At 41.0% G+C, this 21121-nt stretch overlaps 1 protein-coding gene across 1 annotated transcript in view; it reads right to left on the bottom strand.

The window, feature by feature from the left end:
* The window catches only part of LOC118315736 (NT-3 growth factor receptor-like), a 64035-nt gene that overhangs the window by 6654 nt on the left and 36260 nt on the right, over positions 1 to 21121 (bottom strand). Inside the window, exons 8-17 of the mRNA XM_035643261.2 lie at positions 18476 to 18588; positions 18064 to 18247; positions 17060 to 17083; positions 15798 to 15844; positions 13409 to 13511; positions 6738 to 6926; positions 5578 to 5708; positions 4013 to 4185; positions 2817 to 3060; positions 799 to 957 (exon numbers count right to left, since the gene is read on the bottom strand). Of these exons, the coding sequence (XP_035499154.1) occupies positions 799 to 957; positions 2817 to 3060; positions 4013 to 4185; positions 5578 to 5708; positions 6738 to 6926; positions 13409 to 13511; positions 15798 to 15844; positions 17060 to 17083; positions 18064 to 18247; positions 18476 to 18588 (1367 nt within the window). The remainder of the gene's footprint in view (positions 1 to 798; positions 958 to 2816; positions 3061 to 4012; positions 4186 to 5577; positions 5709 to 6737; positions 6927 to 13408; positions 13512 to 15797; positions 15845 to 17059; positions 17084 to 18063; positions 18248 to 18475; positions 18589 to 21121) is intronic.

The raw sequence follows: 21121 nt of genomic DNA, 5'->3' as shown, positions 1-21121 counted from the left end.
CTGTCATCCTTCATCTTTCACTGCTCAGTGATGAAGGACCAGTAAGCAGCTAGAGCAGGGTGGGGAACATTTTCCTATTAAGGGCCATTTCGATTTTTATATCATCCCTCGGAGCCATACTAATTACTGTACTCTTTCTTGGGCCAAACGCGCTTGTCTTTTCCGCTCATCTAGTTGTAAAAACGTGTTGTAATGACGCTCAAAGTCCCCACAAACCAGGCACACAGGATTACCTTTCACGTCCATAAACGACATCAACTTTTCTTTTCTTAGTCACCATGTTCCGTGTTTTTTTAATAAAACCCGTCAATCACTGATGACCTGACATGATGACACGCGATGACAGTTACGCTCGTGTTGTATTCAATGACTCTGACAAAGACAGACATCCGCCCGTTTTATCCCGGGGGGAATTGAATTCATTGCTCTCTGAAAATAATTTTTCCTGAGTTTATTTTTTTGTGGTGTATTAATGTATTGCTTCACGGGCGGGATCAAACAGACGTGCGTGCCTGAGGTTCCCCACCACTGAGCTAGAGTCACAACACTTTTCCCCACAGAGCAACAGAAAAAGCCTACTTCTTGAGGCAAAATAAGAATGCCAAATTAGTTTTTTATAATAATAATAATAATAATAATGTTTTATTTTATATAGGAGTCTATGAATGTATTTTATGTGAGAGTCTGTGTGCATCCTTTCCTCCACATTGTTAAATATGTAAATATAGTTAAATGCAATTCAATAAAGAATCCCAGCAGGTAAAAGCATAGAATGTAAATTCCTCTTAATGACTGTACCTCATTGTTAGCCAGCTGGAACCAGGGCTGTTTGCCATAAGTGAAGATCTCCCACAGAATGACTCCAAAGCTCCACACATCGCTCTCTGTGGTGAACTTCCTGTACATGATGCTCTCTGGAGGCATCCATCGGATCGGCAGCATGGTGTGACCTCCCACCTGAGCACAAAAATGGTGATATCTAACACATGATGCTTATGGGGACGATGCACTCAGCACTGTAACCCTTTGACCTATGACCCTATGTGAAAGGGATTCATGAAAACATACATGTAAGTCGAATTCACACATGGACATTCAATCACCTTGACAATTTCCAGATTCATAACTTGAGATTTAAAATGCAAAATCATATTTGACCATTTCCGTCTGTAAAAAAGACAAATTTGAAGTGTTCTGCTGTCCCTATCACCCTCATGTTGGGTTGGTGTGTCTGTCTTTCTCAAGCTTGGGTCTCCCACCAGAGGCCTGGGCGTTGGTGGTGCACCATTTTTATTATGGAATGCATCTTGCGCAACAGTTGACCTGGATCTGTGGATTGCTGTCTCCCCTGATTAAAGTTATGGAGTTCCAAAACAGTGAACCTGGGAGCAGGTCTGGGATTGTTTTGGCGGGCGACAGATGCGTATGAACGAGATTGGGGACCAACGTTCCCATGAAAACCTCACTCTGGGTTTGTCCACCCACCTTCAAGAGAGGTATAAAAGATCGAGCCCTGAGTGCAGTAAGTCAGTTGGGTCCGGAGCGGCTCAGGGTTTACTGCTGTTGCTGTCTGAGGGGACACAGTAAACTCTGTCCCTCTCCAGTGAGCTTTCTGACTGCTTATTTCCTTACACCAAAGAAAATAGAGTATCACTAGACCTTCACAGGAATGTGGTTGTGGCTTGATATTAGCCAAACCCTAATGATTAAGAGGGGAGTGATGGTGTATACCTCTGTTGGGACACTGAACCTGTCTACCAGCAGCCCTGCACACATGTTGGAGCAACCATTAAAAACAACAGTCCACTTAGCTAAACCTAAGCTACTTAGGAGAGTCACTGACATTTACTCCCAAACAAAAAAAAATTCTCACTGTCATTAACAGAGCTGAGATTCTCCTGAAAATCTCTCTGAACTGCTGTTGCCATCATCTCTGAAGACAAACCTTTTCTTCACAGGCAAGAAATGAGAACTACAACACCTTCTCCAGGGTCCAGGACTCTATGATTCAATTCTGCTGCAGTGTAAATCACTTAGGGAATCACTGAATCTCCTGTCCACTGCTGACATGTTTCCACACAACTGATTGGAATATGATATGAAAACCTACAGTGGTGAGTTTGCATAGAACCAGTCGCTCATACTGGATGATATTTTGCTCATGAACTTGATTAAACAAACATATATCCCAAATAGGCTGCACGGTGGTTTAGTGGTTAGCGCTGTCACCTCAAAGCAAGAAGGTTCTGGGTTTGAGTCCCAGTTCAAACCAACCAGGGCTTTTCTGTGTGGAGTTTGCATGTTCTCCCTATGTATGCGTGGGTTCTCTCTGGGTTCTCCGGCTTCCTCCCACAGTCCAAATACATGCAGAATGGGATTAGGTAAATTGAAGACTGAATTCACTGTAGGTGTGAATGTGAGAGTGAATGGTTGTGCGTCTCTGTATGTGGCCGTGCGATAGGATGGCGACCTGTCCAGGGTGTACCCCGCCTCTCACCCAATGTTAGCTGGGATTGGCTCTAGCCTCCCCGCGACCCTTAAGTGGATTAAGCGGTAGACGATGGATGGATATTTATCGCAAATATTTTTGAAATCACAAGATTTAATTGGCTGCACCTGGAATTAAATAAAGTCAAGGGGAATGATAAGGAGTCTAGTGGGTTAGGGTTATAAACAACAGTGTCTATGAGCTACTGAAAATCTGAACAAATGTTAATCCTTGTCCCTGCATACTGTAAACTGAAGTTTTAATTTTAGGTAAATAAACAGAGACAAAATAGTCATGAAGTGCAAGAAACCATAAGACATGTTCTTACCCTGTAATAATCTGTGCTGTAAATGTCTCTGGACATGCCAAAGTCTCCTATCTTCACCAGCAGGCCATTCCCAACCAGGCAGTTCCTGGTTGCCAGATCACGGTGCACAAAGTGTTGAGACGCCAAGTAGAGCATACCAGCTGCGATCTGACTCGCTATGTGAAGCATTTGGGACAGACCAAGCTCCCCATTGGTCTGTAGAGGCTGACCATCCACCAGGATCAGGGCGTCTGGCCCGTGGGCTCTGAGGAGGAAGTTAAAATGTCAGTGGTAGCGATCTAAGAAAGTCCACTAAGGAGATAACCATGGTATCAGCTTGTTGTTTTGTTTTTGTCTGCCATATTGCTGGGTTTTAATGTTGTTGCCAATTAAGTTTAATTGTGTTTACTTCACATGAATGCTGACCGGTTAAAGAAATTATAACCAAATTAATAATTAACTTCCTCCCTTCTGACAGTCATTGATTTCATGCAGTTTAGTACAATATACGAATTGACATGCTATAGGATCAGTAATTTAGCCATCTTTTGACTTTGTTGTCAATGTTATCAAGTTTATTATAATGTGGCAACACCCTTATTGAAAGGCGACAAATCACAGTCGGATCACCTGGAACCAATCGGCACCCTACCATCAGTACTGGCCACCACCATTTCTTTCTTTTGTTTTTTGTTTATGGGCTTTTTTTAAAGCCTTTATTTGACAGGAAAGGTAATACAGGAAGGCGGAGAGAGAGTGGGGAGGACACACGCCAAATGCCACCATTTCTTAATGTTAATGTTTATTTGTAAAGAATGGTAAATGCTTTGAATGTGTTTCATTTACTATAGAAACGTGTTTTTGTTTGTCTCGCTCTGTGAAGAATGCTGTCTCCATTTCCTCGGATCATGTGAGTGTACTGGGGGGCACAGTATGAAAAGAGGTGGGATTCCCTGTTTACCTCCAGGGAACAACAGAGACTAATTTTCCCTAGAGGTCTCCCCCTGTTAGATATCATGGATAAAATTTATGTCAGGGAGAATCTGTGATCACAAACAACAGAAGGCCAACCCTCCTCCCAGCTTATGCCGAGTTCACACAACACGATTTAAAGCCAGATATTCCGCTCACCGACCAATTGAGTAGCTCGCAGCAAATCGGAGGAAGATCTGCATGAAATTGGGGCTCGCCAACTGCTTCTTGTCTGCTGAACTCACCTGAGAAACTTATTGAGATCTCCATGCTTCATGTACTCAAAGACCATGATGAGTGGGTCTCCGTCCACACACACTCCATAGAACTTCACTATGTGCTCATGCTGGAGGTTTGTCAGCAACTCAGCCTCACGCTGGAAGTCTTTCCTGGCTGCAAGAGTGGGGTCTTTCAGATTCTGTACAAAGAGAAACATGCCTGGATCAAGATTTACATTAGGCAGCCATGCTGACATCCTCCCTGTATCTGTCCTACAGAGGTGCCATGGGAACATCCCTTTCCCCAGTATCTATCTCATTCTCCTACGGCATTTCTCTCACTGGTCACTATAGTTTGCACTAAATGCAATTTTATGTGGGCCATAGACAAATTATTGAAGAGAATAAAAAGACCCTGAAGAACAGCCACCAGGTAGCCAGGGTAGGAGGGTGTTGTATTTGAATACAAAGGGAGATGAAAAACACACAATAATGTTTCTGAAGTATGGATTTTCCATTCTTTTTGAGCCTGCACCACATGATTGCTTTGAATTAAAGATATCATGGCAACATAATTTCCCTAATTTAAATTTTCAAAGAATCAAACAATATTAATTCAGAATGACAGACTAATGCTCTCTCTCTGTCCCCCCCCCCCCCCCTTCTTTCTAGTTTTCTGTACTGGAAAAGCACTTTCAAGTACCGTAGACATTCACCCACTTGTACAGTGCTCCTATGCTGCGTCCCCAATTTCAGAGGGGATCAGAGTCTTGCCCAGGGACAATTCAGCATGTGGAGCTGGCGAGCCAGGAATCGAACCACCAACACTCCGATAAGTGCACAACCTACTCCAACTCCTGAACTACAGCTGCCCAAGACACGGGTGCATCTCGTTCGAATATTTAGGAAATGTTTGGTGATTTAAAAAAAAACAACTATTTATTTATGTATTAATTTTTATACAATAGTAAAATATTTCATGCCTTTTCTTGTTTCAATTGTGTTGATTACAGCTTCCAGGTCATGAAAATGAAAAACACAGTAACTTTAAACCAGTTGACTACACTGGTGGACTCGATCCCTCGTTTTTCTACATGGGGAAAAAAAACTTCTACAAATTTGCAGGTCACACAATTTGCACCATTTGGTCGCAGCCCTGTTTTGCTGTTACTCTTTACATCATTATGTCCATAATTACCACTATTGTTAGTGACATAACATATCATGTCATAACAGTCAGTGTGACAGTGCTGTTCCTGACCCCCCCCACCCCTTTCTCTCCTGGCTCAGTGTGTGAACGGTTGGGTTTCTTGTAGGTCCTGACCTTATAACATAAAGTGCCTCGAGATAATATATATTGTGATTTGGTGCTTTACAAATAAAACGGAATTGAATGTATGATGATGTTATTATGAAATGACAAGATTAGATTACATGGCCAGCTGTGGCTCAGGGGGCTCAGAGGGTCGTCCACTGACCAGAGTGTTAAAGGTAGCATTGCCTGATTGGGGTATGTACAGCGTGTGGCGAAGTTGCTGCTACATATGCCGACACACACACCGACAGCCACACACCCCTCTCCTGTCTCTTACCTTTATAGCTACCAACATCTTGTCCTTGGTGGGACTCAGGTTGTAACATTCAGCCAGGAAGACTTTGCCGAAAGCTCCTTCTCCCAGCTCCCTTTTCAAAATAATGTCCCGCCGTTTAATATGCTGAACATCTGCCAGAGAGAGAGACACGTTCATTTATCAACTCGGACATTCAGTGATCTGCATTTGAAAACCTCATAAAGAATGTAACTCTGGTCTGATAACTAAATGTTAATCATTTACTCTGGATAACTTATCACCATTGATAAACCCAACAAAAAAATAATGTACAATTTTCAATCTGTACAGTGTCCAGTAATTTCTGGTTTATTTTTTTTTTTTGTTATAAAAAAAATACAGAAAATCTAAAAAACACTAATTTTTTAAACACCTGTTTCTAAAATTAAACCCAAGAAAAAGAAGGAAGTTGTACCACCGGCATTGTAAGATGGCACATCACACACCAATTGATAACATGCTTGACTTCCGACCAAGTGTTTAAACAGGTTTTTTTTCACATTTTCAGCAATTTCCCAATGCTTCTTATTATTTATTATTCTTAAAGGGATAATTCAGTGATTTTGTAGTGTAGATCCTTTAGCGTACAATTGAACGGATATATTTTTTAGGTAACTTTTAAAAATGTGTCGAAAAAGACGTTTTTCGGTGGTCCCCTCTACAACAGTGGGACTGTGACTTACGCTACTCCCACTTCTCCTCCAAACTCCGTTAAAATAACTGATCACCATCTCCATAAGGTAACATATTAACTATGCATAAGTATCTCATACATCCCCACTCAAAATCACTAAACTATCCCTCTTAATTTCATAAAATAAAATAAAAATAATCAGGCACATTCAGGGATTGAGATATATGCGTGTGTGCATTTTGGCACTGCTTGAATCAATCTGAGGAGACTGTTGGCCCTTTGCCACTGAAAGGAAAACACTGACCCTGATCCAAGAATCACTTTGCTGCACAACTCAAAATATATGTTAGACAAAGAGCCTCCTTTCACTCCAGCAAGGACTGAAACTTAACACTCAATTTACACAGATTATCTTTTTTTCTGTAATGAATGAAAAGTGAAAATGATCTACAGATTGTGTGTGTGTGTGTGTGTGTGTGTGTGTGTGTGTGTGTGTGTGTGTACTCACAGGTGGTGGGTTTGTTACAGTTGTGTCCATGTCTGAAATACTGTGGGTTCTCTATGACGGGGATCCTGGTCATTCCGATCACAACAGCATCTGGCCCTGCGTCCAGTGTGCAGGGGCTGATGATCCCATGGTTCACATGGTGAAGGGGGCTGGCAGAGTCTTCCTCACCACTGATCACGGCTACTGGTCCTAGAAATACAGAGAGAAGGATATTTCTTTACTGTCAGAGTGACATACTGAGCATCTGCAGGTGAAACAAAATGCTTACGGGTGTCCAATATTCATACCTCATGAACAATTTATTCATATCAATCCAGTTTTGTGTAAAAAAGAAAGATGGATTGGATGGAAGGTGTATGAGGAGGAGGAATTGGAGGCAGAGGGAAACAGAAAGAAGACTTTGATCCTAGTTTAGGACGTTTTCATCAGCTACTATGTAAATCCTGCTTCTCTAATGCAGTTGATAGGTCAGTCATTCACTCCATCAATCAACCAATTGACTGCACTTGATAATATTCAGAACCCAGCAGAAATTTGTGACAATACACATTTCAATAGTTCAGTTAAGTTGAACCAAAGTGCAACAAAATATAAGGAATGTAATAATGTCATTCAATCTTATTCATTCCACTCTGAAAACAATAGGCCTGAACAGGTATGTTCTGTTATTATATCTGACAGTCCATTTGTACGTATTCACTGTCACACTTGTTTTACACTTTGTACAGACAGTATTGAACACATGATACAAGAGTCTCTGCAGCCCCAGTTTCATGGACCTGGTATTGCTCATGCTCAGAGGCGCCGCTTGCCAGCAGGCGAGGCAGGCAACTGCTTGGGGCCCCCAAGTCAGTAGGGGGCCCCCGAGGACTGACAAACTTGATTAGTACAGCAGTGACAATGCGCAAAGATGGCAATGGTAGTAGGAGACCCCCCCTGAGGGGGCCCCACCTGACTTGTCAGTGTAATCAAACTTAATGACAACGACAACGAATGCCACTCAAAAAATAGAACTGGATTTACGCTTCTGGAAGCGAAAAAAGAGAGAAGTATAAACAGGGAGAGGAGAAAAAAAAGCAAGACTGTGGTAAATTGAACAGATAATAATGATTAAATATAATACTACATAACTAAATGCTGCTAGTCTAGCCTTAACTGTGGAGGAGAGACATTTTAATGATGTAACTTCCACTAGCATCACATTAATTCTTTTGTTTACTTTGATGTTTGGTGAGTGTATTTAAATGTATTTTTCATGTCTGTGAGGAGGCCTGTTTTATGAAACTGAAATCTTCATTACGCCGTAAATGTAAAAACCTTAGTAGCCATAGTGCAGGCTCCAACACACAAGTTTCATCATCTGTATTGGGACTATGTTAAATTGCATTGTCCCTGAAATGTAAATATTAAACAATGAATAGTTTTTAAATAGATAGATTATTTATAACATAATGGTGGTGAATGCTAGTTCGAGGGGCCCCCTTTGATTTTTTGCGTAGGGCCCCAACATACTTTAGAATCGCCTGTGCTCACCAGCAAGTCCTTGTGTCTGTCAAGCATACCGCTACTGTTATATAAATATGATGCACTTTGGTCTATACGATAAATATATGTTAAATCACATTTTTGGGAACAGTATATGTCTTTGGTTACTATCCCAATAGATCACTTTAAAAGTCAGACAGGATTGCCGATGGGAAGCCACACAAAGCGGTTGTGCTAACTGGGGCTAAAGGTAGTGTCCAACTTCCCCTCTCATTTCGCCGGGTCATGATACAGCAACTCGTGTCAAAAAGGTCCGGGTGCCCTCAGGATGCCCACACACAGCAACAATAGTTTTATCCTCCATTTATGATACGACCTCAATGACTTAGGAGGATCTCAACACTAATTTGCTTTAGCAACAACGCATCAAGCAAATATTTGGAGTTGAAATATTTGAACTTGAGAATATTTTTTGTTTAAATGAATAGACCGTAGTTTCTGGTGTCTTGTTTTTCCTGTCTCCTGCCCCTGTGATTGTCTGCACCTGTTCCTAATGTGTCTCACCTGTGTTCTATTAGCCCCGCCCACCTGGTGTGTATTTAGTCTCTGTGCTTCCCTTTGTCTGTGTTGGATCGTCTGTTTTCCTTGTTGTCTTCCCCGGTTTGTTCCTAGTGTTTTCTCCTAGTCTGTTCCTGAACTTCTGTCCCTGTGATTTTTTCCCTGGCTACAGTGTTCCAGTTTTGCTACATGTCGTGGAAACCTTTAGTTGGACTTTGGTTTTGTTTTACTTTGAGTTTGGTTTCATTTCAGTTGACTAAACACCATTTAAAGTGCACCTCTGCATTTGGGTCCTGCTTCCTGCAAACGTGACAGGTTCAGACCAAGACTATTCTTCTTGTGCAGTGACAGTGATGATTACTGCGCCACACCAACCCTTGTAAATACATATTGTTTTTATTATGGTCTTGTTCATACCTAGTATTAACATCAGTCAAAGGAGATCTGGTCATAAGTGAACAAGTACAAATGTGAACGCACATAAGATCATTTTCACTGCAAATAAGTCTCAAATGTCTCAAATGCTTTACACAAGGCAGCCCAGCAATAAGTGATGTTCAGATTGTGGTGCTGATTCACCTTTGTGGCCATGTTGCAGTTTACGGTGCTGTTGAACTGTATAGCTAATCTGAGTCAGATAATGTATAATTGACTTGCCATAGAGAATATTTCAATAATTATAGACATGTTGGTGTAAGTACATGTATCTGCTGACATGATTCCAATTACATGTTACTGACATTGTACTTTCTATACTCAATGCTGCAATAAAAGACATCAATGGCTATAATGTAAACAAATGCAAAAACTAACAAAACCGTAAATTGCTGCTAAAATGGATGACGCACACAGACGTCAGACACTGATCCCTGAGATGCAGATAGTGTTAGTGAGTGTGTGAATAAATGAAGCAGGCCCTGAGGAGGCTGTATGGTTTTGAATAAAACACTAAAGCAGATGGTAGTATGATGAGAGAGAGAGAGAGAGAGAGAGAGAGAGAGAGAGAGAGAGAGAGAGAGAGAGAGAGAGAGAGAGAGAGAGAGAGAGAGAGAGAGAGAGAGAGAGAGAGAGAGAGAGAGAGAGAGAGAGAGAGAGAGAGAGAGAGAGAGAGAGAGAGAGAGAGAGAGAGAGAGAGAGATATGAATACAAAGAAAAGAATGAGGACAAATACACAAGAGAGGGCAACCAGACCTTCAAGCTGCTCAATACTGGGCCAAAACAGGGAGAGCAAACATAAAGTAGAGTTGAGTTGAGTTTGATTCAAGTGAGAGTGTCATGCTGTAACTTTATAGCTGCTCTGTCTATCAGTGAAGAGCAGACATCCATAAGGTTCCACAGAGGTCGTGCTAATGGATGACTTTTGTTATGGTTTCTCTGTGGTCACAGTACACCTAGGGGCTCCATTGTGCTCCACAGAAGAATGCTCAACTGGCATAAATTAAAATCTGTGGCTGGAGAAACCTAAATGAAGTCACTTCAGCAATTCTTAAATAGTTATAGGCAAGATTTGCTGAGCGTCACCCAACACAACACATATGTTTTGATTGATGGCACCATGTTTTTTTGCATTGTTTTTCCACCAATCCTGCTCATTTATTACAGAATCTTCTCTATCTTTCTAATTTAAACAGGAGGACCCTAAAATTACTGAGCAGTGTTTGAGTTTAAAAAAATGTCCATTTACAAAAGATGAAATGATCAGATCATTTTCTTAATCAAAAGTAAACGTCTCTTATGACAAAAGCTTAATTTGCTAAATGAGCAATCAGAATCTCTGGGACTGTTAATTTGACTGGTTATAATGGGTTCAAAGCTGCCAGCAAAACAGAAAAGGTGTTTTAGGGAGAAAAGATTAAATATCGGGATGAAAAGTAATATAATGAGAAACAGTGATATTTCAAGATGAAGACATAATATACAAGAAACTGTCACAGTATTTTAAAAATAGTTTATTTTTATAACACCACAGCTGACTTTCTATCACGCTCATGGCGATGGCGTGATACCAGAAGGAGGGGAGTGTGAGGCGGCTGCAACTCCCAGCACCATCAAGTAATACTGAAGGTGATGTGTTTCAGTTATTTTGTTTAACATCATAAATACAAGATAGATAGTATTTAGTGCTGCATTCCCTTTTTCTAGTGTGGTATTTGAGTTTGCCGGTGTGCAGCTTAAGTGACCTTCCCACGGAGATAAAAACATACTCTCCTATATAATCTAGATATTTCCTTTTATAGAAATACTCAAAATGGTCAACAGAAATCCCAAATGGTGTCCAAGCAACTTTCATACAGCCAACTCTCCAAGCCTTGTCGTAAAGCTGGGGCAGACTCTGTTTTCACACCAACAAATTAAATATACTGCTGGAGTTTGATTATTTGGGTCTTGAATGTTCATGTGGTGTAATCTCTTAGCCAGCAGGGACAAGGAAGGGCTATCCTGTCCAAAAAGTGGAGTTCGATAATGAAATCAAAAAAAGGAGCAACTGTTAAAGACTTGAGGTGTACCTCGAGAGATGACACAAAAATCAATCAAAATGACAGGCTCCAAAACCCATGGCTGCTGGATAGGTCAGCGGTGTTACAGGCATCATGGCAATATTCTACTCGCTTTTTTTGCCACTGATGCGAGGACCAAGTCTTTCAATAAGAAAAATACTCAGTAATATTTAATAGAACGATACTTAGATTATCAGTCATACTTTCTGTAAAGCAAAATCTGGTGCTTCTGACCTGAAGATACAAATCTGACTGGTTTGTATACTTCTCACAAGTATTGGAAATTGCTAAACATTACTTGCAAGTACTATTCATGTGATGACGTTAGACTTGGCAAAACTAAGATCAACACAAAAGAATAACAAAAAAAAACACAAGGCCTCTCCTTTACAACAAAATTTAGTGAATTTGCAGGATACCTTAATATCAACGCCAAGTGAGTCTAACCCGAGTTCTTCACCCAAAAACACATCTCATGAAGAGCATTGGACTTTATGTTATGGTATATGGTAATATATTATATGAATCCTAAGCATCCAGTAACTTCTCTACTATGTATACGAGTTCTAGTGCTTTGAGCTGTCGAGTCTATGTGCAGATGTACCAGTAGTGCCTGATGCATTATGCACTTTCATTTCAGCTGCAGAAGACAGATATTATCATGTTAAAAGCCTCAAAGAGACAGTGAGATGTACAGCGAGACAGACACAGGCAGATAAGCATCTTGTAGTCCTCTCTGGACATTAAAAGACTGTTGGATCTAAAACAGATTATAGTGTGATTAAGTCGTCAATATTCCTTCTGAGGAGAAAACAGATGTCATTTCCTCCTCAAGCAGAAGAACAGAGTATCAAGAGGAGGATTTATGGCGACTTAATGCAATCATCCCTTTTTGCTCTGCTCCATCTTCTTTTACAAGCATCCATTTTGGGCTGCTGGGAGTCCATATCAACACATCTCATCTCTTTTCCCAAAATTTTATGTCAGCCGTCAGAGGCAATTTAGGGTTAAGGGCACTTCGGCAAGCGGGGATCGAACCCCTGAACTTCAGTTACAGTTGCCCTGTCTGTGTTTTTGTGTGCATGTGCGCCTTACCCTTTTCGGTATATAGAAACAAAAGGTTATGGTTCAGGTTAGTGAAGCCAATCCCAGCTGACAGTGGGTTCTCTAACATGGATATAATAACACTGGCAAAAAATAAAGGCCTGTTTGGTCTGAGCTGGGATTGGAACCAAGAACCTTCTTGCTGTGAGGCCTATGACCAGTTGAAATTCTCTTTGCATGAACTGTATCAATAACTCTTTGACACCCACAGGAGCCAAGGGACAAAGTGAAAAAGAGGAGTTAACTAAACCTGACTTCGCACTGGGCCTGTATCTATCTCCTCCTGCCATCACAGGAGCTTCGTGGGCAGTTTACTCTCACCGTCTCTAGGTTTTACCGTCTACGGCACTCCGCTCCAGCTGAAGAAGGCAGTATGAGAGTCTACACTACATGCTGCTGTTTCAATCCTCAACTACTCTAATGGAGCTGCTCCAGCCACTCAGCTGTTGAGTTTCTCTGTAATATTGTGATGTCTCTACCTCACTATGTAAAGAGCCTTGAGATAATGTATGTTGTGATTTGGCGCTTTACAAATAAAATTGAATTGAATTAAATTGCGACTTTACACCCAGCCTTGAAGGAGAGGTATGGCAGGTCGTCAGACAAGCATGTCCGCTCCCGGTCTTCCACGTGATCCATCTGCACTATAAACTCAGATCTATATTAATTTAATGTGCAAAAGACACTGTCTCTGTGCAGTTTCAATATCTGATGTGCAATACTGTTCACAGAGTAGGTATTCTGTTTACAATGTATATATGAAATTTTCTTTTCTTTATTTCTTTTTAATCTATTCCTCCGTGTTTATACTGCATGTTTAATTATTTATTTACCTCATTTTTTTGACCACCCCCTTTGCAGCTACAAAAGAGAGTAATGAAGGATTATCTAATCCTATATAAAGCTATTACCATACCAGTAACGCCTTTAAAATTCATTCAAGTCACACACTTTGAGCCTGATCAAAATAAATCAAATATTCAGAAAGACATTTCAAAGAGATGAAGAGATTATCTAGCTTCTTACCTTTCATGCCAAACTTTGAGTGCCGTCCATACTTGTTAATGAGGAGGAAGAGAACCACCAGCATCACACAGACAAACCCCGCCAGTCCAACTGTTATGGAGACCTGAAATGAGTTCAATCATCAGTACTCAACATGTTCTTATGTGACAAACACCTTGTGAATGAAAGAGGATGATGAATTCTCAACAGGCCTTAGGGTTGGTGATGAGAACAATGTATGCGAAGTAGCTGAGTCAAACTGGGTTTTGTAATGATTCATACCCCAGGCTGTTCAGTGGTGAAAGTCAAGTGTCTCAGAGTCTGATTCTTATTGTAAACTCTTTTTCCAGTGAGTATGTGAGTGTGTATACAGTCAGGTACAACAGGCTGTCACATCACCAGTGAGTCCACGCCCATACTGAAAAATGATCTCCGTCCAGATGAGCATCTTATTTCCTGATCAAAAACAATGTCCGGCCACACTAACACACCTGAAAATGCTGTCGCATGACCATTATGCGCAGCTGTGGCTTGGGTGTTAGAGCAGGTCGTCCACTAACTGGCTCCCTCAGTCCATGTTCCCAAGTGTGGGCAAGACACTGTGTGTGTGCATTGACTCAATACACATCACGTATACAGCTATCTGACCAGAATCATTTACTGTCAATGAAGAGAGTAACTGAACCTTATCACTGCCATAACATCTGCAGATTATAGCACAAGAAAATCTATTTTAGATTTTATGCATCATACATAAATACAGTAAAATTACAATTATGTTTATCAGAAAACATGTCAAAGTCAAATGCTCCTCTGAATCCCGTCTGTTTTCTGTCCTGGTTCGTCAATGGTGGAATTGACATCAGACAGTAGAATCCCTTCAAAGCTTTTGTCGCAGACTGAAAACTCTTCATTCAGACTACGCCTTACTCCCTGAATTTATTGTATTAAACACACCAAAAAATGCAATTAATTACAAATAACACTTGAAGCATTTTTTCGCCTATTTGATGAATGTTTATGCAGTTATTAATTCTTGCACTTTGAGTAATATCTTCATGGTTGAATACACTTATTGTAAGTCGCTTTGGACAAAAGCGTCTACGAAATGAATGTTATGTAATGTAATATAATGTAAATGAACACGGATGATATACCAGCCACTCTCTGCAGAGTCAATACAGTGATATATTTCACATAAAGACACGTATGTCATTATGCCATGCTCAGACTCACTCCAATTGAAGACAGTGTTGATCACCTCTATAATAGCCATTGTGTTTTCATGCGTGTTTGCTTACAGTGAGTGAGAGAGCGAGACAACAGCTGTTCCGACACGCCTTTCCAAGCCTTTTTTACTTTTAACTTTAGATAATAATGCTATGTTCAAACTATGGCCCTGTCCCTCACTGTTGCGGGTTCAACAGACGGGTCGGGTCGGGTCGCTGCTGGCACCACACCGTCAGTGTATAATGCTGACCCCGTCTGAGCAGAGGTTTTTTCTACAGTGTGGTCTGCAATGGCATTATTCTTAAACTCATGATTAAATTGTGTTCAACTTTGACTATTGTATGAGTGTTTACTCACCTCTAGATGAGCAAATGAGTCGTAAGGAACATAAAGGTAAATGGACTGTTTATATATATAATAGGTTTACATATATAAAATATTTATATAGTGCTTTCAAAGCACTTTTACAGTACAAGTCCCATTTACCCATTTCACTGCTTCACCATTTACCAGGCTTTTTTCTGTCAGTGGATTAAGTGTCTTGCCGAGGACACTTTGGCGTGCTCTCTGTGGGCATCGGGAATTGAACCAGCGAGCTACCAGCCGCCCTCGTGCATCCTGTGACTTTGTTTCTCTTCCCCTGAGCCGCCATGAAGCTGGTGTGTGGCCAGAACAACCCCGACTGATGTTCACACCGACTGTGACTCACAAACACACTCGATAACATCCATCCTGAAGCAGATCGTATCACTGGTGCAGACAATTTAATGTAAACACAATCCTCAGTCTCAAATATGTTTTTTTCTCCACAACCATCTGGTTACCCCCAGAAAGGATCTTGAACCCCCCATTGGAGAATCACTGGTTTAGATAACATTTTCCTCAGCAGTGACGACCAACAGGCTTTTACCACAAGCTCACATGATTCAGTAGGAAAAGATGGTCTTGAAATGATAATAATATCGTTTATCGCAATCATTTCTGGGACAATATATCATCCAACACAAAGTAGTTATCGTGACAGGCCTAAGGGCATTTACATATTTTAAGTTGTTCAGGCTTTTCTGTAATTATTAGCTTATGAGTCTATAGCTTTTTTTCTTCAACTGGATGATTTGGGGAAATGGAAGAAAAACAAGGGAAAACATCATCCACACAAGGAATTTGTTAAATCACTCACGCCAAAAGTATCGTCCTCGGGCTTGTGAGTCTCTGCAGTCGGGGTCACTGGTAGAAAAACAGAGGGACATAAAAGACTGGGTTTGAAAATCACAACATCGTATAACCTGCTACTTCTTTTGAGGACCGCACAGGTACTCACTAACTTGGAAATCAAAGTCCTTAAATGCTATTGTTATTTGTCCAATAATAGATCATGGATAAATCCTATTCTTGTAAGGATTATGAAGTAGACTTAAATACTGTATATTAGAAGGCCCAGATCACTGGATTAAGGTGCAGCTGACAAATCTGCAAAAATAATCTGATGAAGTCATGTGAAGAGTTACTTTGGGGAGTTAAACCATTAAAGATGAACATTTTATTTAGTTGATGTTTTAAATGTGTTATATTGTTATATGAATATAACAGTACCTGTCAGATAAATGTTAAGAAAAAATACATTAGGGTTTTTAGTAGGAGATGCAAACAGTAGCGTTGAAATAGCACTAAACTCTAGTTAACCACCAGTACATTAATATAAATACTGCACTGGACAGTTTCAATGTACTTTCTTTCCATTGTGATTGTAATATTTGGGCCTATTCATGTACTATCTCCCCCATATGCAGAGTTCAGTAAAATACTATATAGTAAAATGACCAATAAACATGTGTGGAGGTGGGCGTGGTTAGGGCACTCGGCTGTCGGGGGGGGGGCAGTACCAGGTGGGGATGATTGGCACAGGTGAGCGGAGTTTGGGTAATCACGCTCTCCCATTGTCATGCAGCAGCGTCTGGACCGAGGGGAGGAGGCAGGGAAGCTCCAGTCGAGGTTTCCATCCTGAAGCCGGGCAGCGCCGAACGGACGAGAACCTTTGTGTGTTTTGAGTTGGATAATGTGCTGGAAAAATAAAGCGCTTACCCTGATCCCAAGCTGTGTGTTTGTGTAGTGCTGAGAGAACCCACAAGGTAACACGTTTGTTACAACATGTTTTTGACACAGTCCACAAAAACATATCCAAAGTATGACAGAGGCAGCACATGGATATTATTTTTATCAGTAACCTGCTTCCCTTCCTCCCACCATTCTGAGTGATGCTCGACAACAGTATGCCAGTAATCTTTATTTTCTATGACGAGAATATAAAATCTGTTTCATGATCTAAATGAGTGTGAATGCGTGGGGCCGTTAACCTCATGTAGTGAATGCCATGTCAGAGTGTTATCTCCTGCTTCAAAGACCTTGATTCCATGGTGTAGTTGTTGATAAAAAAGCACTTACCATAATCATAATCTGTCTCTGGACCTGTGAAGGTAGGGAAGACAGAAAAGATACTGTAAGACAAAGTGTAGAGACCTGGTCAAGTGTGAGCGCACATGAGGCAAGAGACAAAAACACCAAATGGCTAGAGGCTAGAAGAAGCTTGAAGCAGAAAACAGCATATGTGTATGGCGTGAAAAGAACAACAATATCGAATATAGAAATGATACAGCAGTATCAATTTAGTTTTCTTTGCAAAGATCTGACCTGAGGTTATCTGTCGGTACTTTTCAAAAACATTGGGCCTTAAATTGTGCGTATGAGGGATTTAGGAGAACTGGCAGCATTCACCAATTTTCACGTATTTTGAATTTTCTTTCAGGTATGAACACAATTAAGTCACGTCGATAAGTCTGCTGTTAGTCACACCAAGTTTTATTGTGAAATGTATTCATACTACTAATACTTAGCACTAATTGGTGCTTCATTTGGTCGACCTACTTCTTTTGGATGTCTTAGTAGAGACAGATGAATGGTTGCTGTCGCGGTTTAGGTTGCCACGGGCCGTGCTGCTGCAAATATGCAATTTATTAGAGCCACAACTCCGAAGACGAACACGCCTGAAAGCATCTGGAACTGGATCATTTAGTACGACCTCGTGAGCAGTGCCTAATGTAGTTCCAGGAACAGATCCTAAAAATGAGCAGTTAAGTTCCTGCAGTTGAAAAGGGCTTAATTTGTTCCTAAATCATTTCATACATCTCAGCTGCACAAAGGTAGGATTGTGTTTTGACGACAGCTTCAGAATGAGGTGAGGAGGAGTCATGTGACCATGTTGCTTCATGTCATTGAAATGCTTCTTGGCCACACGTTCTAACAGATTTAAGTATGAAAGAGTCTGAAGGTATGGCAACACAAGCCTGATATATATTCTAAGACTCTACAGGTGTTTTTGACACCCTCATTTGATAGACAAACACAGATACTGTGACTTGACCTCAGAGTGCACCAGTGTCCCGACTCACCATCAAAGGGCTTGTCGAGGAAATGCCCGTACACAGTGCTATTGGCCACACCCAGGTAGTTGGTGGCCTCCAAGGTGTAGTTGCCATTGTTGTGGTGGGTTGGGTTTTTAAAGGTGAGGCAGCCCTCGACATAGTCCTGGTAAATATCCATATGAGGTCGCACATAATCAGTGTGGGAGATTTCCTGAGTGAAGAGGGAGAGAAGAGTTTTCACTTGTTCATATGAGACAACATCCATTTAAACTTAAAACCGCTCACAAAACAACAAAGCTCATCAGCCAGTAGGCGGTTGATGAAACCCAACCTTTTATATCTGGTAAAGTCATTCACATTAAGACACAACTCATGTGGCAGCCTCTCAAAAAAATCTCTTTATATATATATAATACTACGAAGTATTATAAAGACAAACCTTGTCTTTGTAGAACCAGCGTAAGGTTGGGTGTGGTGAACCTCGCACCGTGAATTCTATACACGTGTCATGGCGTCGTTCTGGCTCCGTCAGCTTCACAATGGAGGGAGGAACTGACGAGACGAGAGACAACGGGACAAATGAGCACCGCTCAGTTTGAAACTTAGATACACGGAGACAGTTGAGGAATCTATTGTTGTACACTGTAACACTGTCACTTCAGTGAAACTTGTATTGTGTCGTTCCACTTGATGCACTGCTGCCGTACAGGAAAGGACCAGAGATAAAGTACATCGAACCTCAATACTCATGTTAATGTGCTGGTTCTATTACAATCTGTGTTTCCTTCTGTTTCTCTGTTTACTGACAAACACTTTGTCCACCAAACGCACAAACAAACCTCCACTCTGCACGCCTTGCTGTTGCCTCTTCCATCAGTGTGAGTGATAGTTGAATGATATAAAAGCGCTGCATATAGAATATGTATGTGTGAATGTGACTTTGCGAAGTTGATAAATCTAGAGAGTAACTTACTGTAACTGCCCTCAGGTCCTTCATCCCAGCAACTACCTGTCTTATACCTGACCTGTGCAATGTAGGGTTGTGCGTATGTATACATGTACATATATGTATGTATTTATATAATATTTATTACTCATTACTCATTTTCTAACTGCTCATCCGTCACATTTTTATCCAAACCACTGCACATTTTAGCTTCTTTTTCCACAAGCAATTAGTTGCACTCTTTATATAGCTTTTTGACAGTGTTTTGTATTGTTATTTTCTACTTTCATTGTATATTTTTTGCTAGGTTTTATTACCTACCTCATCCCTGATGCCTTTTGACTCTTGCTGCTGCTGTAACAAGTGAATTTCACTGGTGTGGGATTAATAAAGTCTTTTCTTATCTTATCTTACTGGATGTAAGATATATTATAGATTATTAAAAATATAGTCAGATCCAAAACGTTCCCATTAACCAGAATGACTGACAAACAGTATCTGAGTCAGAGTGTCAGAAAGAACAAAGAGCTCTGGATGAAATGATCCTGTCATTCAGTAAAATTCACATGCAGTTTGACAACAACAACCCCCACAGAATGTGGAAGGGCATCCAACACCACTAATATGCTGCCCGTGATGACCCCACACTGTCGGATGTTCTGAACCAGTGACACAGAGAGAGGGAGGCCTGCTCCACTCAGCAACCCACCTGCTGCAGGATCCACACTGGTTCTACAGCACCACCAGGTGAGAACCACCCTGAGGGAAGTCAAAGCATGCACCTGGATGCTGAACCCTATGCTCTTCACACTCTTCACCCACGACTCCAATCACACTTCCAACTCCATAATCAAGTTTGCAGACGACACCACATTTGTGGGACTGATTACAGACAATGAGGAGACGGCCTACGGGCGGGAGGTGGAACATCTGGCTGACTACAGCAGCTAGTTGTCTGCTCTGGTGGCACAGTCAGTATTTCAGTAGGTTGATATGAGGTGTTCATGCAGGGGCAGCACACTCCTGTCCTGCCATGAATCATAATAATATAATGATATGAACAACAAAGACAAGACAAAGACAGCAATGAGAACAACACCTAAAGCCTACAGACAGTTTATGCAGACAAAGACCAAAAACATTTCCAATTCAACACAGGTAATTACATTCTTTTCACAAAAAGACCGGGCAGGGTCAGACACTGCAACATTCAATCACTATGGACTGTCCATCAGTGAGTTTACTCTTTAGATTGTAACACAAACTTTAATCTTTTTTTTTTTTTGAAGAAAATAAACCCCAGGCTGCTCTGATTGGGCAACTAATTTCAAAATGTGTAGGAAACGTCATATAGACCAGAGAAGTGGAGATTCTCAGATTGCAGGCGGGGTTACCCCAACAGAGTCCAACTGTGACATCAGAGTGGGAGAGAAATCTGAACCAGTTGTTCAAACACTGAAAAAGTGATTTTTGCATAATATGTCACATTTAAAAGAGCTCTAGTCAAACTTCAACCAGTGATATTTCATAAATCAAATTAAACCCCACGATGCTCTGAGGCAAAGGGTATTTGTGGCGTACCTTCTGTCATCAGTAGAGGCACCAAATTAGGGAACGGTTGATTTGGTCGAATACAACAGGTACACATACAACATAATTCGTCGTATGAGCTGGAGCATTTTATCAATCAAGATAAAGCACACTTTTATTTTATGGCTGCTGATGAATTTTGTAGCAAAGCCCTGAAGACATAACTTCTTCTGGATCTTTAAAGTCTTCAGACAACAGAACACTGCTTTAAGAGGCAATTCTAAAAAGGTCCCATTGTTTAAACCTCTGGGTCCAGATGTTCAAAATCTGGATTCAAATGATCCGGAATTGGCAATCCTATCTTTTGCCATCCAGGATCATGTTATCGTGTTAGGTTCATTGAATACTCTAAATTGACGAGTGTGAGAGTAAATGGTTGTTTGTCTCTGTATGTGGCCCTGCGATAGGCTGGCGACCTGTGTTAGGGTTAGGTAAGTTTCAAAACTTGCGCTAGTACAAACTACACGTGTGCGTATAATACGAGAGCAGATCAACACCACGTAATTTCTGCTCTGCATACAGGGCTGAACAACCCCCTCCCCTACGGGA

Source organism: Scophthalmus maximus, chromosome 7 (assembly GCF_022379125.1).
Source record: "Scophthalmus maximus strain ysfricsl-2021 chromosome 7, ASM2237912v1, whole genome shotgun sequence".
Lineage (NCBI taxonomy): Eukaryota > Metazoa > Chordata > Actinopteri > Pleuronectiformes > Scophthalmidae > Scophthalmus > Scophthalmus maximus.
The sequence above is the reverse complement of the archived record's forward strand: the minus strand, read 5'-3'. Positions and strand labels throughout refer to the sequence as shown.